Below are 27,499 nucleotides of genomic sequence, written 5' to 3' on the forward strand. Positions count from 1 at the left end.
TGTGTGTGTGTGTGTGTGTGTGTGTGTGTGTGTAAAGGGACCCCTGACCATTAGGTCCAGTCATGTCCAACTCTGGGGTTGCGACGCTCATCTCGCGTTACTGGCCGAGGGAGCTGGCGTATAGCTTCCGGGTCATGTGGCCAGCATGACAAAGCGGCTTCTGGCGAACCAGAGCAGCACACGAGAACGCCGTTTACCTTCCCGCCGGAGCAGTACCTATTTATCTACTTGCACTTTGACATGCTTTCAAACTGCTAGGTGGGCAGGAGCTGGGACCGAGCAATGGGAGCTCACCCCATTGTGGGGATTCGAACCGCCAACCTTCTGGTCGGCATGCCCTAGGCTCTGTGGTTTAACCCACAGTGCCACCCGCATCCCATACACACACACACACACACACACACACACACACAAATACACTCAGGATTTGTGGACTTTGCAACACGCTGCAGAAATTATAGGGAAAACTGACAATTCATAATATATCAGATGGTAGCTTTTTATAACTTTTTTTGGGGGGGGGAATAGAAGCAAGACAAGGATCCCCCTCCATCCCAGCAAGAGGCAGTTTCACAATTCAAGGATGCACGCCAGCCAAGCGAAAACATTTGAGGAGGGTACTGAAAAGAACCATTGATGGTTGTGCAGTTTTGAGGGCAGCATTTGAACCCCAGGCCCAAGGCTTCTTAACCCTACTTTACATGGAAGTCAGGACAGGGATAGGGAACCTGTGGTCCTCTGGACATTGCTGGAGTGCACAAAACATCTAGAGGTCTGCAGGGTCCCGCCATCTGTTCCTTAGACCTCTCTTCTCACTGCCTTAGCAGCGAGGTGCAAAATATGGCTGTCTGACTTGCACCGAGTAAGAGTCGTCTTCCTCTCTCGATGGTTACATTCACCGAGTTTCTAGCACAGCCCTTCCTCGCCTGATGCCAGACATTGCACCCTTTATTTCCTGTGCCTCTCAGTTCAACGCAAACGACCAATCCTGGAAGTTGCAAATCAGCCTGCTTGGTTTGAAGAAAGAATTCAGCGCTTTTCAGTTGAAATGGATGATCTGCTCTTAATTGCATTTCAGGTCCAGAGAAAAACTCCGGTAAATAATTAAAGGGAGCAAAACTGTTGGTTCAGCAGTGGCAGGGGAGGGAATGCGACGGGGAGGGAAGAAAGCTGCTCTTTGATGGCCAAGGCCAAGGAGAATAGAAAATGCCTTCTTAGTCTTGTTCTGGGTGTCGCCGGATGAATACTTGATTAAGGTTACCAGATTTTTTTCCAATGAATCCAGGGACATTTTAAATAAATAAATACTACACGTTTGGGACGTTGATGCTGCAGTGATGGTGGTGGCAGAGGGGCGGCTGCTGCCTTGACCTCAACTGCCACATTTCCCCTTTCTTGGAGGCTTCTATCTCCTTTCTCCATAAGCCTGGGCAGCCACTGAGTTGTTGGTTCTTCGGTGGTGGTGGTGGTGGGGAAGCGGTGTGCGGTGGGTCAGTCATGGAAGGCGAAGAAGGAGGGCCGAGAGTGGCAGTGACAGCGAGGCTCGGGCAGCGCGATGCCTCCTTTCCCATCAGAGCAGCCCCAATCCCATTCCTACTTGCGTGTTGCAGCAAGCTCCCACTTGTGCAACAGGACTCCCCTTTCCCTTTCTTCCCTCTTCCTCACCAAATTATCTCTGGGTGGTACCCCAAACCTATGGAGGAAATTTGGGGATTCAGGGGGCTGTAGAGGCAGGAGAGGAAGACCCTTGACCTGAGTGATGAAGGTCTGATCCGCTCACACAGATGGTTGTCATCCATTATCTCATCTCAGCTTATTGTTTAATGCAACTCCCCCCTGTGTTATTTGGGTGATGATGTGGCCGTGATGGCAGGTGTGGGGCAGGTGGGCATGGCTGATGGAAAACAGCCTTGTGGGCAAAATTAGGACTGCCTGGTGGGCCAAATTTGGCTCATGGCTGGAGATTTCCCCTGCCCATGCCTAATATAGCAGCTCACAGCGTGGAAGCACTCAACTGTAAGCACATCAGTTCCTCTTCTTACCTGTCCTGCCAAACGCACAGGCATTTGTGGGACGGGGCCAGCGAGGAACTCAAGGGTGGGGGCTGAGCCAGCCCTGCCCCCACTCCAAGTATTTTGTCTGTATCTGAAAAAGGGCTGAGCACGCCAGAACATCTGCCATTGAGATACGCAGACAGCATTGTCTAGAAATGCAGCCTTGTAGAGGAAATTGACAACTCGTGGAAATACCTTTGCTGGATGCGATCCGCTTCCAACAGATGGTACCATTTAGAAAAATAAGTCCCTTGGATGATTCCCAGATTTAAACAGGCGTCTTTGCCAAAACCTCTATCTTTGATTAATTTCCTCAGACTCACATATTCAACAATAAGCAACATTTCTCCGACAAGGGTGCTTCACAGCATTTTGACCAGGTACAAGATAATGTGCGCTTTGCCAATATAATAATAATAATAATAATAATAATAATAATAATAATAATAATAATAATAATTTATTTCTACCCCACTCATCTGGCTGGGTTTCCCTAGCCATTCTGGACGGCTTCCAACAAAATATTGAAAATACATTAAAACATCAGTCATTAAAAACTTCCCTGAAACATTAAAAAATTGACTTCTCTCCCAATAATATTCACCACTGAAAACAACAACAGAATCCACTGTGTACCATGACCTTCATTATATCTCTTAGGGCAATAGGTGGGTGACCTCCAGCTCCTGTAAGCCTCAGCAGAAGGTCCCAGGTTCAATCTATGGCATCTTCAGCCAAGAGGATCTGGAGACTTCCTGATACTATGGAAAACCTCCTTTGCCTTGGAGAAGGATTATTGACAGAGCTTTGCATATCAGGGGGTCCAGGTTCAACCCCCTGCACCCCTGGCCATGAAACCCCGGGTAGACACAACTGAGCTAGATAGACCAAAAGTCTGACTCGGTATAAGGCAGCTTCCTGTGTTCCAGGGGCGCTGGTTTCCCCCCAGATAACACAGGAGAATCTTTAAAAACTGATTTCCCCACTTCTAAAGATTGCAAATATTGGCTCCATAATACTTACTTGGACTGTGATCCTAGCCACCAGGTTCCTTCCTCCCCCCTGCCAGAAGCTTTTCCAATTGCTTGGGTGAATCTAGCAGAAGTAAATCTTGACAGTCCACCTATGTCCCTGGACAGTCAAATATTAAAATTTTGGAACCACGCTAAAGCCAAAACCATCCGTAAGCCTCTTTGGTTCTTGTGTTTTTTATTAGCGAACACCATCACTTCTGTTTCGTTATAATTTCTGGTTTAATGTTCTTGTTTGCAAAGTGCGCTGTGGGTATTTTCTCTCTCTAACGTGGCTCACAAAAGTGACAGGACACATGCTTTGCCCACGAAAGGTCTCAAACTCAACCCCTGCCATCTGTGAGAGCCAGTGTGGTGTAGTGGTTAAGAGTGGTAGACTCGTAATCTGGGGAACTGGGTTTGCGTCTCCGCTCCTCCACATGCAGCTGCTGGGTGACCTTGGGCTAGTCACACTTCTCTGAAGTCTCTCAGCCCCACTCACCCCACAGAGTGTTTGTTGTGGGGGAGGAAGGGAAAGGAGAATGTTAGCCGCTTTGAGACTCCTCCAGGTAGTGATAAAGCGGGATATCAAATCCAAACTCCTCTTCTTCTTCTTCTTCTTCTTCTTCTTCTTCTTCTTCTTCTTCTTCTTCTTCAGCTCAAGGGATTGAGAAGCAGGTGATGGAGAAGCAAGGTTGAGGAAGAAATTCAGTTTTGTTCTCATTCAAAGGCCAACCTGCATAATCCTCACTTTCCAAAAGAATGCGTGAAATGAAGCACAGCCAGCCTTCAAAATTCACATTTCCCACCAATTTTGCAGTTTGGTTCTCCGGCCAAGTCCTGTACACAAAAATGCACCCCCTGGGATAAATTGTACATAAAAGAGCATGTGTTATTGAAAATAGCATGCAAAAGTGCGTTGTGTTGGGAGGAATTGCTCTTCAAAAATGTGTACATTAGAAACATTTGGAGGCAAAACTCTGTATATTAGGAGAAATTTTAAAAGCTGACAAATTTTCATGAATACTTTTTTTAAAAAAAAATTGCAGACTGATGTGGAAATGGGGAGAACTGAACTTAAAACCTGGGGGGAGGGGAAGGGAAACTAAGAGAAATAATAAATGATAGATTCACCCATCCCTTGGGAGGGGGTACCTACCTGAGACACTAGGACACTTTTCCCATGGTAGACAATACTCTGCCGGGCAACTTGCTGCAATATTCAAACTATAAGTTACCTGGAGTTCTGTGAGTCTTTCCTCGGCAGGTTCTCCCCCCCCCCCCAGCAATTCTTCCCCTAGGCTGGCTACATATGAGCTGAAGGAAGGTGAGCAGGGAGAAGCTAGTCAACTCTTTGCCCTCTCGTCATAATTCAGCTTAGAATCGTGCTCTGCAAGCTTTTTCTACTTGCGGCAGGGAGAAAGCCGTGGGGAGCGTGGTTTTGAGCTGAAAAGGGACTAAGTAGTAAAAGTGGCCTCTAGCCATGCATTCTGCTCCCACTCTTAGCTCACCCTTGGAGTCAGTCTAGAGTTTTGAAAAGAAAAGAAAAGAAAAGAAAAGAAAAGAAAAGAAAAAGAGCAAAGGAAAGATGACCGCAACTCTTGGAAATGGTTATTTTGAGCTAGAGTTCGATAAAGGACCGTAGCAGAACAGGTGGCTTGCCATTTAAAACTGAGGGAGGGGGAAATTAGGCTCTGCAAGTCCCTCCCCTTGTCATTAAAGTAACACAGAAAGAAAAGGGACTGACAGGCTGTGACGAACCTCCCTGCCAACTTCCCCTCTGTTACTAAGTGTATTATTTCTGAGGTGTTCCGGGTCACTTTTTCTCTTCACCCCACCTCGATCCTTGAGGTCCGTCTGTGTGGATAATACCCTTTTATTATAACTAGGGATAACTTAGTAACAGGGTTCTCTTCTCCAGCTGTTGTGGCCTGTTATATACATATATATATTGCTCTGGGCTCCTGGGTTAAGAATACCTCTCAGCTCTATCAGTTCTGGGGCTCTCTCTCATTAGATTCCCCCACTGCTTCAGTTAGCTAAACCCTTTTAGTAACTGTGTAGCCTTACCAAGGTTTCTGCCCTTCTGCCCCTCCTGAGTGAAACTCCAAGACACAAACTATCACCCTGCAGGTCAGTTTTGTCTTTTGCCTGAGTTCACCTCCTCATGAGCCTCCATATATCGCTGGACCAAATAAATGACTCTTTTCTCTTCTCAACAAAAACAAGTCTTTATTTCTTTCAGAACATCATGTTTCAAGTACTTCAATAATTCATCAGCTTAGTTGCATCTAAAGTATAAACTCTTTCAGTATAACCGACTGATCTTCATTCTATCCTAGCCTAACCACCACTATCCTGGCCCCACACCCCTCTTCTTCCTTGTCTCCACGCACACCCTCCCTCTTCTCCCCTGCCAAAACGGCTGTTCCCTCCTTTTAAACCGGGGACCGCCCCGCCCCCAAAGGATGAACTGTCCATCAAGATGAAGGTGGGTTAACTCCTTCTGCGCTGGGATGTAATAATTCCTCCACCCTAGCGCCAATCCGTCACACAGGCATCTCTGATTGACATCTCAAGGAGCTACAATACTATATATTGTATATTATGTATGCTCACCCAACCCATGCCCTGATCTCCATGTGCTGCAGCAGAGCTTTGCTTTTTAGCTGAAAATTAAATAGGATTGTTATTACTATTCCTCGACAGAACCTCTAACGCCTTTGTGCCTCTTCCTCCCAGCTGCCAGAATTGCAGAGGGTTTTCCCGTATACTCCTCACCGCTAACTTCAGAGTAACTCTAAGTGACTGATGCTTAATGTCCCCATTTGTGTGCACATTTCAACAAATTATTCCGATAAAGCTGACCAAATAATCTGTGAAGGTTTCCTCCCCACGCCCCCGCAAAAAAAAAAATCATAATTTTTTGTCTCTTTTAATAACATTTCTAGAAGAATGGGGGAGAGGAGTTAACTTTGTCATTTCCAACAACTTCGAGTAATTAACATCCTCATTTACAACCCAGTTAAACTGACATATTTGAATTTAAGCTAATTGCATCCTATTGAACTCTGCAGCTTATTTCTGGTCTGCGCATGCATCAATCTCATTGGTTTGAGTAGGACATATGTCTACGTAACTGTTTGCAGCGATAGAGCCGATTAGATTGATTTGGCTAAGATCCAAGGATGTTGACTTAATGGAGCCGCATAGCACACTCCGTGGGAAATAACATTTCTTTGTCACAAAGCAGCGCACAGAAAGCGAGGAATAATGGGCTTTTAATTTCAGTTTCCAAGGCTGCAGTCCTACGCAGGCTTACCAGGGTGTGAGTCCCACTGAGCTCAGTGAGGCTTAAGGCCAAGTTGCAGCCACAGGTAGCTATGGCTCAACTTTTTTCCTCTTACAGGCATGTCCAAAGTCCGTTTCAGGGGCCTAATCCAGCCCACCGGTCGGTTTAATCCGGCCCCTGCGGCAGTTTATTTCCTGGGCTAAAATCCTAAAAAAAAAATACAACAAACAAACCTCAACAACTCCAACCCTAAAAAAGGTTAACAACTTCGGTAGGCCCTTTGGTTGGCCCCCGGGGCCCTTCACTTCATCAAATCTGGCCCTCTTTGAAAAACATTTGGACACCACTGTCTTACAAAATGCACATGCGCGGGCTGCCATCTAAAGTAGGGGAAAGTACTTCTTAATGCTTTCGCTTTCTGCAGTTTTCCCACTACAAATGATGATGGTGATGATGATCTTAATATTATTTATACCCCACCCATCTGGCTGGGTTGCCCCCCACAGGTGTTGTTTACCACATAAGAAAAATATGCAGATAGCTGTATCTTTATTTTCTGTGGGAGAAAGGTAGGGGTGTTTTGTTTTGTTTTTGTGAGGGGTAGCCTTAGTGGAGGAGACTCTTGAGAGTCCCATGGACTGCAAGAAGATCAAACCTATCCATTCTCAAAGAAATCAGCCCTGAGTGCTCACTAGAAGGACAGATCCTGAAGTTGAGGCTCCAGTACTTTGGCCACCTCATGAGAAGAGAAGACTCCCTAGAAAAGACCCTGATGTTGGGAAAGATGGAGGGCACAAGGAGAAGGGGACGACAGAGGATGAGATGGTTGGACAGTGTTCTCGAAGCAACTGGCATGAGTTTGGCCAAACTGCGAGAGGCAGTGAAGGATAGGCATGCCTGGCATGCTCTGGTCCATGGGGTCACGAAGAGTCAGACACGACTGAACGACTGAACAACAACAACAAGCCTTAGTGGAACCACATCCAGTGGGGTAGAATTAATGAGTTTTTACTATACACTCAGGTACACCGATTTCAATGTAATGCCTAAACATGGAATGTCCGAGGGTGTTGGAGGTTGGATGGGTAGGTAAAGGTAAAGGACCCCTGGACGGTCAAGTCCAGTCAAAGGCGACTATGGGGTGCAGCGCTCATCTTGCTTTCAGGCCGAGGGAACTGGCATTTGTCCACAGACAGCTTCCTGGGTCATGTGGCCGGCATAACTAAACCACTTCTGGCATAACGGAACACCATGACGGAAACCAGAGCGCACAGAAACGCCGTTTACCTTCCCGCCGCAGCGGTACCTATTCATCTACTCGCACTGGTGTGCTTTCGAACTGCTAGGTTGGCAGAAGCTGGGACAGAGCAACGGGAGCTCACCCCATCGCAGGGGTTCAAACCGCTGACCTTCTGATCCGCAAGCTCAAGAGGCTCAGTGGTTTAGACCACAGCGCCACCTGCGTCCCATCGGTGGGACAGGTACACCTGATGAGCAAGGTGTGTTAGGGAGAAAGGAGAAGAGATTATGACAGTCATAAGGACATCAGAAGATCCCGTGGATCAGGCAAATGGCCCATCTGATCCAACATCACTGTTATCGCAGTGGCCAATCAGATGGCTGTGAGGAGCAGGCTGTGAGCAGGGTTCAAGCTCAATAGCGCTCTTCCCTTTCCATGGTTTCTAGCAACTGGTATTCAGGATCATAGCTGCCTCCAACTGTAGCCATCAATGGCAAGCATCAAAAGCCATCCCTTCCCATGTGAGCTAGGTCAGTAAAAAGCAGCTTAGCGTACAGTTTAGCACTTTCCATATCGCCTGTCCATTCATTTCAAAGGAAGGGGCACAACCACAGATGCAAATATATTTCCTCCATTCATAAATAGGGCAGCCTTTGAAGATGGTGAAGCTGTGCGCATATCAGGCACAAGACTCTTCAACACTAAACCTTCCTTTAAAAATTCTTTCATCCATAAAGATCAAGCTAGTTATTACGTATCTGAAGAAGTGTGCAGGCACACGAAAGCTCATACCAAGAACAATCTTAGTTGGTCTCTAAGGTGCTACTGGAAGGAATTTTTTTAGTTATCAGAGATAATTCAAGTCTCTATTTAGGTCTGAATGCACCCTATACCTAGTTAGAATTAGATTGTCTTTTTTTAAATGGGTCAGCCACGCAGAGGAGGAAAACAACAACCCAACACTCCCTAAGATCTAATATTGAGATTGTGGAGGGGTGGGGAGAAGATAGTTTTATATTTGTTCATTTACACCTTCTCTTTGGTTAAAAGAAGAATTAAAACGAGGTCATTAAAGTTTCCCTGGAGACAAACCTCAGACCTCAGTGGTAATATGATTAATCAAATGTAAAAGTGAAGCCAGCTATCTTGAATGAGTATAACTCATTTTTATAAAATATCTAATTACTGTAACATAGTCTGCTGTAGGAAAAAAAGGAAGAGAAAATTAATTGCAATAACAATTCAAGAAGATAATTTTTTTTCAAATTGAGGTCTACACACGAAGCTAAACGGAGATGATTAAGTAATTTTGGCTTCATGAACCCCCTTGATGGGAGTTAGTAATAATGAATTTTTCAGACCCTGGAGTTTAAAATTACCAAAGATTAGGGCATTTCTTTTTAAAAAACACTAGTAGACTTCAATTTCCTGTTGCCAAAAAAAGGAAGACAGATACATTTGCTTTTCTCAAATTGGAATATAAACCTACTTGTTTAAATTTCAGAGTGACAAAATGTGTTCTTTCAAGTCCCCATCTCAAGCCACTTAAAACTGAAACAAGTACACCATCCACAAATGCCTTTGCATTGTCAAAGCCAAGGACCCTCAAAATTCAAGTAAGCAAAATCCAAAATCACAACACTGGCCTGATTAGCACATAACTATGCTAAGCCATGGGCAACATTAACCATAGTCTATGCTAACCACAATTAATAAACCATGGTTGGAGCTGAAGCATTTCACAGAAGATCGTTTAAACCTTGGCCTATTTTGTCCCAGAATAGTTAAAAACATCAGTGAGAGCAGCTGAGCCTTGAGAGAAGTTTATTTATTTTTTTGACCCTCTTCAGTCACAGCTCAGTAGTTTTGGGGTGGTGATGACTCCTTAAGCAGGAAGTCCAGTTTCACATGGAAGGCTAAAGCTGATTAAGGCTTATAAACCAAATACAAACCTTAGTTGGTAAGTGACCTTTAACCATTGTTGTTGTTGCAAACTGAGAGAGAGAGAGAGAGAGAGAGAGAGAGAGAGAGAGAGAGAGAGAGAGAGATGTGGGACACAAGGAGAAGTGGGGGAACCATCTGTTCATATTATTAATGCATTTACACCCAACATACAAAAGCTGTTACTTGAAAGTAAGAGATATTTATTCAGGCTCAGCAGCAGACAGTGCTCAAGAGTGAGCAGGGCAAGAAATTCAAAACTGGTCAGAAGCAACAAAGATGTCCCAACAAGTTTCCACACTCCTCCCACCATGCTATTAAAGACAAGTTATGGTTCACTCACTCATGAGACTCTCTCGCCTTATGTGACCATTGGAATTGCAAGCACGTACCCCACCTCTGGTTTCCTTTTCCCTTCAACGAACACCCCAACATTTTGTACATCCTAAAGTTTGCAGGTCCTTATAAGGCCATTATAAAACACATTTAATTTGCAAACAATAGTAGGACATGATGGCAGCATCTAGGAAGTCCCCAGAATATGTCAAAATTATTACTTGGTTTTTTTTGGGGGGGGTCCTCTTTTTTGCCTTGAAACAGATAGACACCTGACTATTTGAGGGCATGATATTCCTGGTAGCATGAATAGTTGTGGTTAATATTTGATCTTCAAGCAAGGTGGTTTTGATGGACCATGCATTAAATTTCATGGCAGCCATGTGTTCTTCAGGGCTGTTACACAGCTTATGTACTGTGCAGCCTAGTCCATGCCAGGTACCCTGTCAGCTTGTCCCGAGCCTATTTGTCATGAACCATTTCATTTGTAACATCTGCCCGTGTTACACATCCCCCTGCTGCGGTATTTTCCCTCCAATGCAACCTCTCTGCAATTTTCACTTTTCCATTAATATATGTGGAGCCAGGAGGAAGGAATCCATTAGCCAATGCCCCTGTAATATGTAATATGTAATAATGAGGATAAAATGTCCAAAGTGAAAATGAGATGCCTGTGCCAAAGCGCTGCTCCTCTAGATGTGTGCAATGAGATGTAACGTTGCCAGATGTTGCCGACAAAAATGTCCACAATTCAATTAAATGGTCTCCAACCTTTCCCGCGTTGCGCTTTAGTCAGGAGGCAAACCACAGGTAGTAGCTTTATTGAGCTAATATGTATTCACATTGGATTCCTATAAACAGCAGTCTGGGGTACATCTTTGCTATCATAAAGCAGTGTTTGTTGGCAGAATAAAGCAAACTGTTTCTCCTGGCTGGCTGGCTCCAATGGCACAGAGTCTTCCGATCCAAGCAACCACCTGTTCTACAAATTCCAACAGCATCACTACAAAGAAACAAACAAAGACGCCATGATGGCACAACTTATTCTGGGGTTCACGGCATATATTATGCTAATCTCTGGATGTCGTGTGGCATCATAGAAGGCAATGTGCATCTGATGAGTTGGACCATTGGATCACTGGAGCCAGAGTCATTTCTTCTGCCTTGCTGTAGCTCTGGAATCTCAAGAATAATGTTCTTCAAGCTGTGCAAGCTGAAATCCTTTGGACCTAGGACTTCCAGAGATTGGTGCTACTTCCCTAGCTGGTGCAACAACATGGTCCAAGGAAGTTGCTATCGAGAAGTCACTATTGGAATGGGCTGTAGCTCAGAGGTAGAGCTGTAGCTCAGAAGGCAGCTTCTTATATTCCTACTTAGGTCTAGGTAGAAGGACAAAACAATGTTGCATGTACACCTATGTGTGTTGCTATGGAGGGGGTGGACTTCCGAACTTTAAAATGGAAAGCGTAATGCTGGTGGTCAACAAAAGAGGTTTGAAGACTGCCTGAAGGCAAATCTTTAAAAATGTAGTATAAACACCGACAACTGGGAAACACAGGCCTGCGAGCGCTCCAGTTGGAGAACAGCATTTACCAAAGGTGTCATGGACTTTGAAGACACTCGAACTCAGAATGCAAGGGAGAAATGTGCTAAGAGGAAGGCACGCTTGGCCTCCCGCCTGGGAACCAATGTCCCCACTGTGGAAGGACGTGTGGGTCCAGAATTGGCCTCCACAGTCACTTACGGACTCATTGTTAAAACCGTGTTTATGGAAGACAATCTTACTCGGCTACGAGTGATCGCCAAAGGGAGGAGGAGGAGGAGGAGGAGGACTACATAAACGCATGCTGAGCCCCACCCAGCCCTTTGGTATTCCTGGCAACTTTGCTCCTAAGATGCACTTCAATTGTGACTGGTTGCTTTGGGGACGAATAGCAATCTTTTGCTTACTCATGGTTGGCCCTTTGAAGCAGGTTCCCCCCCGCCATCTGCTCTGTACTGGCTAACCTGGGGGAGGGTGGAATCCATCACGAAAGGAACATACAGGTTGCCCCATGGCTACCGTTCTCAGACATCCAGATTTTGTTTTAAGCTTGTGTTATGTATTGAGCTGAATCTTAGAACAATAGGATTCAGAATGCAGCAGTCTGATTGGTCCTAGAACAATAGGATCCAGAATGCAGCAGTCTGGTTGGTCCTAGAACACTAGGATCCAGAATGCAGCAGTCTGATTGGTCCTAGAACAATAGGATTCAGAATGCAGCAGTCTGATTGGTCCACATGGGCCACCCAATCCAGCTCCAGGTGGAAGTGAATCCACAACCTGATTGGCCTACAGGAGTAGCCCGGAATTAGCCAATCACATGAGGCCTATTTTGTAAATAATGTATATATAGCAGACGTTTTGGGGAAAGATTCATTCATTACTACTATGAGCTAAATAAAGAGCATGAAATGCACACTTGACTCCGAGTATATTTCAGCTTGCCTTCTACCATCTCCTGCTTATGGGATTCCTATAGGCCTCTGGTTTGCAATTGTGAGAGCATACTGGTGGAGTGGATAAGCCTTTGATCTGCTCCAACAGGGCTCTTGTTATGCTCTTAATCCCAACCTCCTCCATTTTATAGCCGATAGAAATGAAAGCTCTCCGTTGCAATGTGTGAGGAAAGAAGAAAAATGCTCAAGAACGATGAATAAGCAAAGTAAAACCATCCTTACGGAAGACAGTTTACAGCTAGGAAGTTTACAGCTTTGAAGCAGCTATTCATGTCAGACTTTTTAATTTAAGTGGCTCCCTTTAAAGCCACATTCCTTGACTTGGTTGCCCTCCAGCTGTGCTAGCTGGGGCTGATGAGAACTGTAGCCCAAAATAATCCGGAGGGCATCAGTTTGGGGAAGGGTGGCTGAAGCTGTTTTGTTCCCAGCTGGGATATCTTATAAATTATCTCTGCATTTATGCACACACCCTTTTCTAATGAGACGATTAGCCTTAACTAATGAGCCCATTTACAGATGCCAGCGCTGCCTGTTACTCATCCCTACCTCTCTCTCCATCCCCTTTGCAACCATGTAAAGGTGTGACAGTTTTACCAGAAGAACATACTCAAAAGGCTTTGGAGCAGAACAAGAAGATGGTGCTCCCCATGGAGATGGGGAATTGAATCGATGCCTGAGAAAGAAGAGTGCAAATCAGAACTTTCTTGAAGGTTTCATTCCTTATTATCTAAATCCACAGCCTTTCTTCTTCTTTTCTTCTTGGATAAATAGCCCCATAGTCAGTGAAATGACACCGTGGAAAGAATTTGGATTTTTCCATCAGAAAATTATGTTTAAATAAAACTAATCCAACCATGTCAGCCCCTCCTGCATGAAATCCACACACACAAAAAAGTGTGTAAATAATTACGCATTTCATAACAAAAAAGTATATAAAGTCTGTATTCAGCTCCGTATTTTATCCCAATGTGTGCATTTCCAAACATACTATTTGCTAATATTTAATGGATTTTGGTATTTTTCCTGAGCTGAGAACTGTATCGCAAAATTCGGAGCAGTGCAATTTGAAGGATTGTTTCTTTCCCACCAGAACGTATATCCACAAGGTGCGGATCACACCTTGGAATTCACAGAAATCTAATCCCTCAAGCATCCCCACAACATAGTTCCTGAAAACAAAACAAGCAGAGAGCCGATTGCTCGGGGTTCACTTCTGATTTGTTGACTGTGTCATGCTATGGACCTAAAGCCAGCATGGTGTAGTAGTAGTAGTAGTAGTAGTAGTAGTAGTAGTAGTAGTAGTAATGGTAAAGGTACCCCTGACCATTAGGTCCAGTTGCGGACGACTCTGGGGTTGCACGCTCATCTTTCTCTATAGGCCGAGGGAGCCGGCATTTGTCCGCAGACAGCTTCCCGGTCATGTGGCCAGCACGACTAAGCCGCTTCTGGGGAACCAGAGCAGCACACGGAAACGCCATTTACTTTCCCGCCAGAGCGATAATAATTTATTATTTATACCTCGCCCATCTGGCTAGGTTTCCCCAGCCAGTCTGGGTGACTTCCAGCAAAATATTAAAATACAACAATTCATCAAATATTAAAAGCTTCCCTAAAGAGGGCTACCTTCAGATGTCTTCTAAAAGGCAGATAGTTGTTCATTTCTTTGACATCTGCTGGAAGGGTATTCCACAGGTCAGGCGCCACTACTGAGAAGGCCCTCTGCCTGGTTCCCTGTAACTTCACTGCTCACAGTGAGGGAATTGCCAGAAGGCCCTCAGAGCTGGACCTCAGTGTCCGGGCTGAATGATGGGGGCAGAGACACTCCTTCACTGGGCCGGGACCATTTAGGGCTTTAAGGGTCAGCACCAACACTTTGAATTGTGCTCGGAAACGTACTGGGAGCCAATGTAGGTCTTTCAGGACCGGTGTTATGTGGTCTTGGAGGCCACTTCCAGTCACCAGACTAGCTGCCACATTCTGGATTAGTTGTTGTTTCTGGGTTACCTTCAAAGGTAGCCCCACATAGAGCGCATTGCAGTAGTCCAAGCGGGAGATAAACACTCTGGCAAGACAGTCCCCGGGCAGGTAGGGTCTCAGCCTGCGTACCATATGGAGCTGGTAGACAGCTGCCCTGGACACAGAATTGACCTGCGCCTCCATGGACAGCTGTGAGTCCAAAATGACTCCCAGGCTGCACACCTGGTCCTACAGGGGCACAGTTACCGCATTCAGGACTCTTCCATACCCACCCGCCTAAATGTCTCATTTGTGCTTAAATCCAAACGCAGTCACTTGCTCTTCCTTGGGCCTGACATTCTCCCTCATGGCAAGGGAGCAATTCTAACTCCCCCACCTGAAAAAATCTGGTGGGGGTTTACAGAGTAGCAGGCCCACCGCAGCATGCTGCTGGCAACATAATATTACATGTTCCTTCCCTTCCTCCTCCTTTTTGGATAGAAGCATTATGTCTCCTATCCAATATCTGAATCAGTTCAAATATTCTTACCATTTCTTCTTCCCCTTCAGTCCTCAAAGGTCCTTGAAAAACTTGTGCATACTTTGCTGTCTAGTGGGGAGGGGGGATTAATTTAAAACTCATTATGAGAAAGTGGGTGGTTAATATTAAAAGCCTAGCTTTGATTTATCAGATAGAGGCCCTCCTTTATTTAAAAATAAAAAAAACACTTTACGATGCTGGTATGGATTAAGCTGTTCTCCAACCATGCAAAATACTGAGCGAGAGTTATCAAGTTCATTTATGGACTCTTTCATATGGAGAAATCTATATCAACCAGAAGAAGATCCCTGCCAGATGTCTCAGGGATGCTCATATGCAGAATGTGGAGATTTTGGCGATCCCCTTCGGTTTATTATCTGAGTTGTCACCAACTAAGTCCTGCTCAGAGTAGTCCCGCTGAAATAAAAATAGACCTACGTTTTCCATTAATTTCAATGGATCTAATCTGAGTAGAATTTAGTTGCTTATAACCTCCCAATCTCTGTTATTGAGGTATTATTTCCCTGCATGAGGAGGTTGTCTTTGCTTACGATAGCTATTGTAAGAGGTTTGGCTGTGGTTCCTCACAGGAGAGGGACAATCCCATCCATCACTCAGATCCATAGAACTCCTTCTGGGCTCACGTGTTTGCCCATTCATTCTACTAGAGGGATTCTATCTGCTAGGATGCATGTGTATTGCTGCTGAAATGAAATATAAGGGGAGGAGCATACATGCATCACAGCTTTGGTGCTGGGTGTGGGTCTTTGGGGCAAACAATTCTCAGTGGTATTCCTCGCTTTCTAATGTGAGGTTGACCATGTGTCTCACTTTACAGAGGGCAGTCCTTCATTTGAAGGGCTGCCCAGTCTTAGGTCCATTTAATGATTTTAAAAATTTGGAAATGAAATCATGGGCCGGTCAACAATTAGCGCCTGGACAGAAAACCAGGTTAACCACACAATTCACCTGGTCAGTTTGGCGAGATGCACTGTATTTCTAGTTCAGTTATATGCTAGATTTACATCTGTGAATATAAATTAGCATATGCAAACGTATTTCGCGAATCGGTGTCCCCTTTTGTCTTCTTTTTGGGTTATTTGTTTCCTCTTCTTTTGGTGATGAGTAAGTGGCCAACCAAAGGACCCAGGTGGCGCTGTGGGTTAAACCACAGAGTCTAGGGCTTGCTGATCAGAAGGTCAGCGGTTCGAATCCCTGCCACGGGGTGAGCTCCCGTTGCTCGGTCCCAGCTCCTGCCCATCTAGCAGTTCGAAAGCACATCAAAGTGCAAGTAGATAAATAGGGACCGCTCCAGCGGGAAGGTAAACGGCGTTTCTGTGCGCTGCTCTGGTTCGCCAGAAGCGGCTTAGTCATGCTGGCCACATGACCCGGAAGCTGTCTGTGGACAAACGCCGGCTCCCTTGGCCTATAGAGCGAGATGAGCGCCGCAACCCCAGAGTCAGACACGACTGGACCTGATGGTCAGGGGTCCCTTTACCTTTACTTTAAGTGGCCAACCTATCCTGATTTGCTTGTGCAACGCTTACATGGTGCTAACACTATGCATGACAATGAACATCCATCCTTATTTGCTTGTGTGGCGCTTACGCTGCTTCCCATTCATTCAGCGCACACTTTTCAATGCATTTCTCAATCATTTCCATAACTGGAAACAACAACAAGTGAATTGGCTGTGCTAGGGCCATAGAACCCTTTAATCCACTTTACTGGGGCTAACCTGAATTTTCAATACGTTTTTGAATCCTTCCCACACAACAGTGACAGTCTGGAGTCAGCCTAAGAATCCACATCTGCACACTTATGATCGGATATCCTTTCATCCAAAACAATGCATGTGGAGTCACTACTACTTCCTGGGTCAGCATTTAGGGTCCCCCAAAAAGGGGGTTTGAATCCTCATCTTCCTTGAAGTGGGTGGGGGGGATGAAGATTATCCACTTACTATGACTGCACCAGCCTAATGCATGCTTCATCCAACTCAAGTGTTATGGGATAGCTATTGTGCTTAAAGTGATCTTGAGGGTTTGCTCTCAGCGAAGGACGAAACTGCAAATGCATTCCGCTCCGAGCACAGATAAAAGCAATCTTATCTTAGAGTGTATACTTCAGCAACTTTTCATGTACAGATTTAATACTGATTCCTGCTACCTCTGGACATTCTTCCAATAACTTTTGACACTTTGGAGCACATTCTCTGTGATTCTGTTACTTCACAGCAATAGACTTACATTTTCTAGATAACTTCTTCTGGAGCAGGGAAAGGGAGCCTGAAGCCCTCCAGAGACTAAAACTCCCATCTGACTGTTCACCATGCTGGCAGGGGCAGATGGGACTTGGTTGTCCAATGACCTCTGGAGGGCCACAGGTTTCCTACCCCATTCTAGAGGTTAAAAGGAATGCTTAGAAATTCTCCAAATTCTCAGTCCAAAATGCTCTCGAGACTACTGTTCTTTTTGGTCTATTGTGTTTGCCAGAAGAAGAAGAAAAAACCCCCACAAAAACATAATTGCAGAATAAAATGTGCTTAATTTGCATAACATATTCCTTCCTCAGCTTATTTTCACTACCTTGGTTCAGAAACTGGATTTTGCTTGAAATCAAGGGAAGATCTAGTTAATTACCCATTCACCTGAGGTGCCACAAGACACTTAATCTCAGGGTCGTGGGTTCGAGACATATTGAGCCAAGGATTCCTGCATTGCAGTGGGTTGGACTAGATGACCCTTGTGGTCCCTTCCAATTCTATGATTCTACATTGAGCTGGTTACCAAATATATATATATTCAAACAGTTCTCACTGAAGCAGCACTATTGGGTTACCCCCCACGATCAAATATTTCCCTGAGAAATGTTGGGTTGGCTCCTGTTTCACATTATCCATTCCTCGGGCCCGAAACATGTTCGATGAGAAAGCAAGCTCGACAAAGCTTGAAAACAGAAGCCCCTGCTTGCTTGCCTTTTTTTATTATTATTTTTATCAGATCAGAATTTTAACGTGTCCTCTCCACCCTCACCCCCTCCAAGAGTTTGCGAGATAAAGATCTTCTATTGTTGAGCCAAAGAGCTCTTAAAGGTCATTGGCACAGGAGCTCCATCACTAAGACTGGGATGAGATCCCATTTTGGATAAATTCACAATTTTTCTTCCTAACAAGATGATAGTATCAGGGCTGGAGCGTACAGGAGTCTTGGGTTACAGATGAAAGGCTATTGTGTTCTCAAAGGCAGACTCTGCTAGTTTCTGTGCAATGCACAAGGCCCCAGAAGTCAAGTAGTTTGATGAAAGGGCTTCTCTCTTTATTAGCTCTCGAATATAGATAAAAGTACAGTTTTCCTGTGAAAGTCTAATGCAAGCTTCAGAGGCTCCCCCCCCCTCTCTTTGTGTGTGTGCTCACTGCTCTTTGGTACAGCATCTCCTTTGCATGCAAAAGGCCGCGGGTTCAATCCCTGGCATTGCCAGATAAGACTGGGAATGCCTCCCCCCTGAAACTCTGGAGACGTGCTACCCCAGTGTAGACCATAATGGACTTACTATAAGGCAGCTTCCCAAGTTCCTAAATAGCTCAGTTGGTTAGAGCGAGGGGCACAGGGGTGGTTGCCCCAGGTGCAAAATTGTTAAGGGGTGCCAAATTTCAACACCCAATGCTGCCTCAATACAGCTGCACGCTTCTATCACTTGGCTCCATTGGAAATAGCTTCTCCATGAGAACCAGGAAGTGACCTCTCCAGACAACGGGACACCTCTTCGTGTCTTATCTCTGCAGCTGCAATCTCCTGAAAGTCGTGGACACTTTTAGGCAGTTGAGTGTGCATCTGTACTCCCATCAGTTTCGCTCCCTCCCAGGTGGCATGCTAAGGCACTGGAAGGCAGAAAGGGCAACAGTAGGTGGGTCCAAACCAATGGCAGGCAGAGGCAACTAATTTTAGCTCCTCCTGCCTACCAACTTCCACAAGGACAACAATGAGAGTAAGGAGGAGGAAGCTTGACAGGTAGGACCACCCTTTGGACTGGTTGTAAGAAGGCAGGCAAGGTGGGACTGGATGAGGTTGGCATGGCAATGCCCCATTTCGCCTGCTGGACCAGCCTCCATTGTATTGTAGTGGGAGAAACTGTTACCAGATGACCTGCGGACCTCCTCATTCTGCTATTCAGGTGCTGACTATTGATGGTCAACTTCATGGCCACTCACAGTCTCCATCCTTGTGGTTCTTTATCTTTAAACCAGGCTTGGACTTGACAGACCTCCCATTAGAGAACTGTCCTTCAGACGACCTTTAAGAAGTTTTTAAGTCACGATGCCAATTTATGTGTTATGTACTGAGTTGAATAGGATCCAAACTGCAGCAGGCTGATTGGTCCTAGAACAATAGGATTGAGATTGCAGCAGTCTGACTGGTCCCAGAACAATAGGATTGAGATTGCAGCAACCTGATTGGTCCCAGAACAATAGGATTGAGATTGCAGCAGTCTGATTGGTCCGCAGGAGCCACCCAATCCAGCTCCAGGTGGAAGTGAATCCACACTCTGATTGGCATACAGGAGTATCCCGGAATTAGCCAATCACGTGGGGCCCATTGTGTAAATAGTGTATATAAAGCAAACGTTTTGGGGGAACTACATTCCTCACTACTATGAGCTGAATAAAGAGCATGAAATTCACACTCGACTCCGAGTATCTTTCACTGGCGACGAAGGTGGGATCCCGCTGAGCTGACTGCAACACACAGCACCGCAGCAACGCCACCTGCCGCACAGCTGCCTCGCACCGTGTATCCAGGCTTCAGCTCCGGGTCCCAAGGAACTCAAGATGGCAACAGACAGCAGCTTCTCGCCGTTCAACCCAGCATCAGGAGACTGGGAAGGATATGCCACCCGTTTCACCTTTCTTCTAGAAGCTAAAGGGGTCACCAACGATGCCAAGAAGAGGGCGATATTCTTCAGCGTCTGCGGAGAGGAGACATTCGAAATAGCCCGGGCTCTCCTTGCGCCTGATGATGTCGCTACCGTTCCTTACAAAACAATAGTGGAACGGCTGAAGGGGCACTTCTCGCCACAGCCCTCGGTGGTGGCTCGTCGAAATGCCTTCTATGCAAAGCGGCAAGCCCCTGGGGAAACCATAACGGGGTTTGTGACCTCCCTCCGCCAAGCCGCTCGGTTCTGCAACTTCTCAGAGTTGGAGAACATGCTGCGTGACCGCCTCGTCGGTGGCCTGAGGGACGAGAAGCTGCAACGACGCCTCTATGCCAAGAAGGACCTAACGTTCCAGGTCATTCTGGAGGAGGCCCTGGCAACAGAAGCCGCCGAGAGGTCGATGCAAGAGGCACGGCCGAGCGTGCCGTCCCAACCAAGGGTCCACCAGGAGGACCTCATCGACGATTCAGGATCAGACAGGGAGGAGGTGCACAGAGTACAGCAGCGCACTCAAGCCGTGCGCACACCACAGCTGCCTCGACCAGAAGGAGGGAACTGCGCAAGCTGCGGGGAGAATCACGAGAGGAGGACCTGCCGTTTCCGCAATGCCGAATGCAGGAAGTGCAGAAAATCAGGCCACATCGCCCGGGTGTGTCGGGCTCGGCCCACCCGACGCCAGGCATCAGATGACCGCCCCAAGAGCCCCAGGTCCCGGGGCCCAACGCACCAAGGCAACTCGACGGAGACCACGGACTACCAGGTATACCAGTTGCCCCACCCCAACATAGAGAAAATTTATGTAGAGGTACAGATAGAGGGGGCCCCGTGCCGCATGGAGCTGGACACAGGTTCAACCCTATCCATAATCTCGGCACGGACTTTAAGGAAACTGTGCCCTAGTGGGGGTCCCAAACTCAGGCCGGCCCCATTCACCCTCCGGGACTTCCAGAAACGTAAGGTCCCCACAATGGGGGTGGGGACCTTCAGGGTGCAATATCGAGGGCGGACGCGGCAACTGGACTTGCTCGTGGTCAAGGGCTCCTATGTTAGCTTACTGGGATTGGCATGGTTTGGACCACTGGGGCTAGCCGTCACCGGGGTGAACCGCACTAGCTTACAAATGGATGTGGACGCCATATGCAAGGAGTTTCCGGCGGTTTTCGATGGGAAATTGGGACAGTATACGGGCCCCCCTGTTGCCCTACAGCTGGACCCCACAGTACGACCTGTCAGGCTCAAGGCCCGTCGGGTCCCGTTCGCCCTGAAACCCCGTATAGACGAGGAATTGGACCGGCTCGTGGAGCAAGGAGTGCTGGAGCCTGTGCCTAATGCCACCTGGGAAACCCCGATCGTCACACCCGTCAAGCCTAATGGTTCAGTCCGCATCTGCGCAGACTACAAATGTACCATAAACAAGGCCCTCATGGCCCACGCATACCCAGTGCCAGTGGTCAGCCATGTCCTCGCCACCCTGGCTGGGTCAAAAATTTTTGGCAAGCTGGACTTGGCCCAAGCCTATCAACAGCTGCCAGTAGATGAAGCCACAGCAGAGGCACAGACGATTGTGACGCACAGGGGAGCGTTCAAGGTAAAGCGGCTGCAATTCGGTGTCAGCGTGGCACCAGGCATATTCCAGAATCTAATGGACTCGCTGCTTAAAGGGATTCCTGGCGTCACCCCCTTCTTCGATGATGTGTTGATTGCCGGGCCCACGGCAGAGGAGTTTGAGGACCGCCTTCGCACCGTTCTGCACCGTTTCCAGACGGCGGGTCTCAAGGTGAAGGGGGAAAAGTGTCTACTAGGAGTACCTCAGGTGGACTTCCTGGGATTTATGGTGGATGCAGAAGGGGTCCACCCGACTGGGGACAAGGTACGGGCCATTTGTGATGCCCCAGCGCCCAAGGGCAAGACTGAACTTCAGGCCTTCTTGGGGCTATTGAACTTTTACCATGCCTTCCTTCCCCATAAGGCAGCAGTAGCAGAGCCCCTACACAGACTCCTGGACAAGCGGGCCCCTTGGGTGTGGGGCCAGCGCCAGGAGGCCGCATTCCAGGCAGTCAAGGACTTGCTCGTCTCAAACTCGGTCTTGGCACACTTCGATGAGAGGCTGCCGGTGGTGCTAGCATGCGACGCCTCACCCTACGGCATTGGCGCTGTCCTTGGACACCAACTCCCAGATGGAAGAGAGGTGCCAGTGGCATACTTTTCCCAGACACTCACCGCAGCCGAGCGGAACTACTCGCAAATCGACAAGGAAGGTCTGGCAATCGTGAAGGGCGTAAAAAAATTCAATGATTTCTTGTACGGGCGGCCCTTTACCGTGGTGACTGATCACAAGCCGTTGCTTGGTTTGTTTGCCCCCGAAAAGCAGACCCCCCAAGTGCTGTCTCCTCGTGTCCTCAGGTGGTCAATTTTCCTTGCCGGCTACCAGTATGCACTGATTCACCGCCCTGGGAAAGCGATGGGCCACGCAGACGCCCTCAGCAGGCTACCACTACCAGAAACAGGCCCCGACCCAGCACCCGCACAAGAGGTTATGAGCCTGGAGCTGCTTCCCGACCGCCCTATTCAGGCACAAGAAGTTGCACACCATTCCAAGAAAGATAGGGTCATCTCCCGGGTCCTGGACTGGGTGTGGAGGGGAGGGCCCAGCAGCAGCCCCGGGCCAGAATTTGCTGGCTACACAACCCGTAAACATGAACTGTCGGCCCACAAGGGGTGCCTGTTATGGGGAAGCAGGGTCGTCGTTCCTGAGCCCCTTCGCAAAAGGGTCCTTGCAGCCCTTCACGAGACACACCCAGGGGTAGTGAGAATGAAGGCCCTCGCCAGGAGTTATGTATGGTGGCCAGGGATTGACGGAGAGATAGAGACCTGGGTCAAACACTGCCAGGCCTGCCAAGAATCCCGCCCAGATCCCCCAAGGTCCCCAGTGCAGTCCTGGGAGTCCGCCCGAGCACCATGGTCACGCCTGCACATGGACTTCGCGGGCCCCTTCCAGGGGAAAACATTCTTCATAGTGGTGGACTCCTACACCAAATGGCTGGAAGTCGCACTGGTACCATCCACTTCTACGTCCGCAGCCATCAAGGTACTACGCAGGCTGTTTGCAACCCATGGACTCCCTGACACTCTCGTCTCAGACAACGGAACCGCATTTACGTCAGAAGAATTCCTGACCTTCACAACGCAGAATGCCATCCGCCACATCCGCTCAGCACCATTCCACCCTGCCACCAATGGCCAAGCAGAGCGCATGGTGCGGACCACCAAGGACACCCTACGCCGCATGACGCAAGGGGACTGGGAGTACCGCCTTGCCACATTCCTTCTAGCACAGCACAGCACCCCCAGCTCAACGACTGGCCGGAGCCCCGCTGAACTACTAATGGGCCGGCGCCTTGCAATCAGACTGGACCGCCTCCACCCTGACAGAGCTCAGGATGAGGTAGTGGTGGGTGAAGGCAGGAACCCCCGGACCTTTGTGGCCCAGGATCCAGTGTACGCAAAGAATTTTGGGGCAGGCCCAGCATGGGTACCCGCCACAGTCACCAGGGTGACGGGCCCTGTGTCATACGAGGTGCTAACAGAGGGGGGGCAATGCTGGCGCCGCCAATGCGACCAGCTACGGCGACGATTCCCAGGAGAAAACCAGGAGGAGGACAGGTCAGAGGAGTCCCAAGGGAACAGTGGGGCATTAAGACCCGTAGAGCAGGAGGGGCCGGCAGGGGAGGCAGAATCAGTAAATACTGAGAGGACACGCGAGGCCGAAAGGGCACCGGAACCAGAGCCACGACAGAGCGAGCTGGTTGCGCCAGACCAAACAGCCCCATCACAACCAGCAGCCTCGGAACACGAGCCAGAACCAGAACCCCTGACCAGGGAACAGCCCAGGCCGCAACGCACACGTAGGCGACCAGCGTACCTTGAGGACTATGGATGCAACCTCCCAGGCAGGACTGGAACTTAGAGGGGAGGGGTGTTATGTACTGAGTTGAATAGGATCCAAACTGCAGCAGGCTGATTGGTCCTAGAACAATAGGATTGAGATTGCAGCAGTCTGACTGGTCCCAGAACAATAGGATTGAGATTGCAGCAGCCTGATTGGTCCCAGAACAATAGGATTGAGATTGCAGCAGTCTGATTGGTCCGCAGGAGCCACCCAATCCAGCTCCAGGTGGAAGTGAATCCACACTCTGATTGGCATACAGGAGTATCCCGGAATTAGCCAATCACGTGGGGCCCATTGTGTAAATAGTGTATATAAAGCAAACGTTTTGGGGGAACTACATTCCTCACTACTATGAGCTGAATAAAGAGCATGAAATTCACACTCGACTCCGAGTATCTTTCATTATGTATTTTATGATAATTACTGTCAATGTTCTAATTTCTTAAGTGTTTTTTAAATATTTCCGTCGTTGTTGTAAACCGCGGTATCATCATTTTTGTTGGAGGGTGGTATAGAAAATTCTTAATTAATTAATTAGCAAAATAAACAGGGGAGGCAGATTGGGAATGCACTTGCTGTTGCTGGACCTCTTTGTTTACCTCTGATTGTTCAGAGCCTCCAAGCGTACAGACAACCAGGTGAACATGCATTGGAGAGGCAATGGGCACTTTCTCCAATACACACACACACTCCAAGAGTTCACTCGGTTGTCTGAAAAGGGCACTTGAAAAAGTCAACGCTGGGCTCACACGTTTTCTGTACCATCCCAGTTGGTCTTCCATTATGTGAAGATCACCAAACACACACAAACAAACAAACATGCATGCATGCTTCTAACAGCACTTTCTTTTTCTTTTTCAGTATTCCGGTGAGGTCCCAGAAAACAGAGTGGAAGTTGTGGTCGCTAATTTGACAGTCATGGATAGAGATCAGCCTCACTCGCCCAACTGGAATGCCGTTTACCGGATTATCAGTGGGGACCCTTCTGGTCACTTCACCATCAGGACAGACCCCATTACCAATGAAGGGTTGGTAACAGTTGTGAGGGTATGTACATTGTGCTGCTCACCTCATTTGGGGACCCCATGGTTCTACTCACCCCATTTGGAATTCTATCGTGGGCAATTTATGGGAGATTTCTGTCTGTAGAAGAGTTAGTCAAGATCTTCTAAGGAAGGGGTCTGGACCATAAAGGACTATAGCAAGGGTGAAGACGGTGGGTGCAACTCTCTACCTCCAATTTTTAGCTTGCCCTCAGGGGTTTCCTCAGAACCTGTCTCGCCACAACTCCTCTTCCCAGGCCATGTCTCTCACTGAATAGGCCCTTAAATTAGCATGACCAATTCACCCTATTGATTTCAATGGGTCTACACTAACCAAGTCCAACTCTGGATCCAGCCAATTCTGCTTGGCTGTTCCGCATCTCACCTCCACTTCAAAATGAGACATTACCAACATCAGCGGCAACTTCACATACCTGATAATATCTCGTTTAAGTTTTAGACTCTGAGCCCAATGCCCATACCATTAACCTGTATGTGGAGGCAATTGTTGCCTTTTGTCTTTCCAAAAAGAAACCCACATTTGCTATTTGTTTGAAAATGCTGCTTAGAAAATCAGCAGCTCGGGTCAACACCTTCTCTCCCCATGTGTTATTATGCACAGAGAACATCAAGTGAATCAGTTAGCAGATAAGATTCCTGCAGCTGTTTTCCATAGAGTCTGAGGCATAGACCATCGAGACAAGAAAGGATGTGCGAATGAATAGGCTGCTCTGATCGGCAAGGACTTGCGCAGTGTGGCCAATACACTGTTCTCGAAAAGAATCTTCTTTTTTTGCAAGCATGTTGCTGAGAACAGAGCTTTTTCAATCTTTTGAAAAGTGTGACCTTCCCATAGCAGCAATTTTTTTTAATGTACTATGCTGCACTGCTAAAGTTGAAAGAGCAGCATTGTGAAAGAGTGATTCATGGGCAAAGAACATTTGCCGCTACCTAACAAACTGCCCTGCCTCCGAATGCAATGCCATCCGTGAAATGCCACCAGGATGTGGGGAGAAGCTTGTGAGCTTGTTCTTGCATTGACCTTGGGGACATTCACAGTTGCTACCTCGTTAAGCAATTATTATTTTTAAAGTCATTTTAACTTGCTCCATCTGTGGTTCCTGCAGCCTTCACACACGCATACACACACACACACACACACACACACACACCTAAAACCTCGTCCCTTTTCATCGCCCTTTTCTTGAATTCAATCCATGACCTATAAGACAATCTTCTGTTGCTTGCATCTTTCTTCATCATCAATGGTAGCATTTTACCAATCCGTTCAGAATTGTCCCATGGAATCCAACAGCCTTGCTGCCTGAGAATCACTCTCTGACAGGGAAGGGAACCAAGGGCCTGGAGTCTGAATATGTCTGGCTCTTCAGATGCCCTAGGCCAGGCATCCCCAAACTTGGCACTCCAGATGTTTTGGGGCTACAATTCCCATCATCCCTGACAACTGGTCCTGCTAGCTAGGGATGATGGGAGTTGTAGTCCCAAAACATCTGGAGGGCCGAGTTTGGGGATGCCTGACCTGAGGTATCACTAGAGTTTTAACGCAGCTTCAAAGGCAAGAAGTGAGGAGCATTGGGCAGGGAAGGTATTTGCATGTTCATCCCCATGCCACAGGGACATGCTAAGCCAGCTCTTATTCAGCATTTCCTGGGGGGGGGGGTAGACTTCCCCCCCACCCCATCCTCAACTTGTAACTCATCCCAAGCTTGACTTCCTATAGCTGTGCAACCACTCTCAACAGAAACACAAAGAAACCACATGGAAACAGCCCATCATGTCATGTCAAACTGAAAGCTTGAAATTGCATTGAATTTATCCTGTTCACCTGATCCATCTGTACACGTTTTTGCTGAGCCAGAGGTGGCTGTTTATCAGGGAGAGTGGGAAGAAAACAAGGCCCCGTCGCATTCCCTCCAAGTGTCCCAATTGCAGAAGCCACCTCAGTTTCTGAGTTGACTTGGAATGTCCTGGTTTTCCTCCATGTCTCAGAGAACAATTAAAAGTGTAGGTGTCATCCACACTGGTGGCTATCACTACATCTTGTAGGAGAGTGAATTTCACAGTTTAGATCTTTGCCGTGTGAAGAAATACTTCCTTTAATCTGCCCTGAATTTCCCACCATTCATCTTCCTTGAATAGCCTCAAGTTCTAAGAGATGGAGGAAATCTCCCGCCCGCCCTCTTAGTCCACAATACATAATATTATACAGCTCTATCATGTTGTCCCTCTCTTGCCTTTTTCTGAAGGAAAAAGCACCAAACGTCATAACTTTTCCTCAACGGGGGAATTTCTACAGCCCCTTGATCATTTTTGTTGCTCCTTTCTGGCACCTTGAGTTCACCAAGCCTTGCCTTCATCCCTGTTTAGAGGCCTCGTGCCAGAAACGGGAACAATTTCTCCAAGAAATCATCCTTGAAATTAGGATGAAAGCCACTTTTTTCCTGTTATATATGATATATAACAGGCACGTCCAACAGGTAGATCGTGATCTACTGGTAGATCACTGGACATCTGTGGTAGATCACTGGTAGATCACTGGCTCCCCCCCCAAAGAAGTTAAACAACTTTGGCTCCCCCCAAAAAAAGCCCTGCATCCCCCAAAATGGGGCTTTCCTCCTCCTTAAAAAATAAAAAGCTCAACAACTTTAACCTGAACCCCCGAAAACAGGGCTTTCCTTCCCAAGA

General features: G+C 47.3%; 1 protein-coding gene across 7 annotated transcripts in view; it reads left to right on the forward strand.

The window, feature by feature from the left end:
* CDH4 (cadherin 4) overlaps positions 1-27,499 on the forward strand; it is a 763,202-nt gene that overhangs the window by 698,328 nt on the left and 37,375 nt on the right. For all 7 annotated transcript variants that reach the window (XM_033153667.1, XM_033153668.1, XM_033153669.1 and 4 more), the window contains one exon: positions 24,612-24,797. In XM_033153667.1, the coding sequence (XP_033009558.1) occupies positions 24,612-24,797 (186 nt within the window). The remainder of the gene's footprint in view (positions 1-24,611; positions 24,798-27,499) is intronic.

The sequence above is a fragment of the Lacerta agilis genome, chromosome 6, assembly GCF_009819535.1.
Source record: "Lacerta agilis isolate rLacAgi1 chromosome 6, rLacAgi1.pri, whole genome shotgun sequence".
Taxonomy (NCBI): domain Eukaryota; kingdom Metazoa; phylum Chordata; class Lepidosauria; order Squamata; family Lacertidae; genus Lacerta; species Lacerta agilis.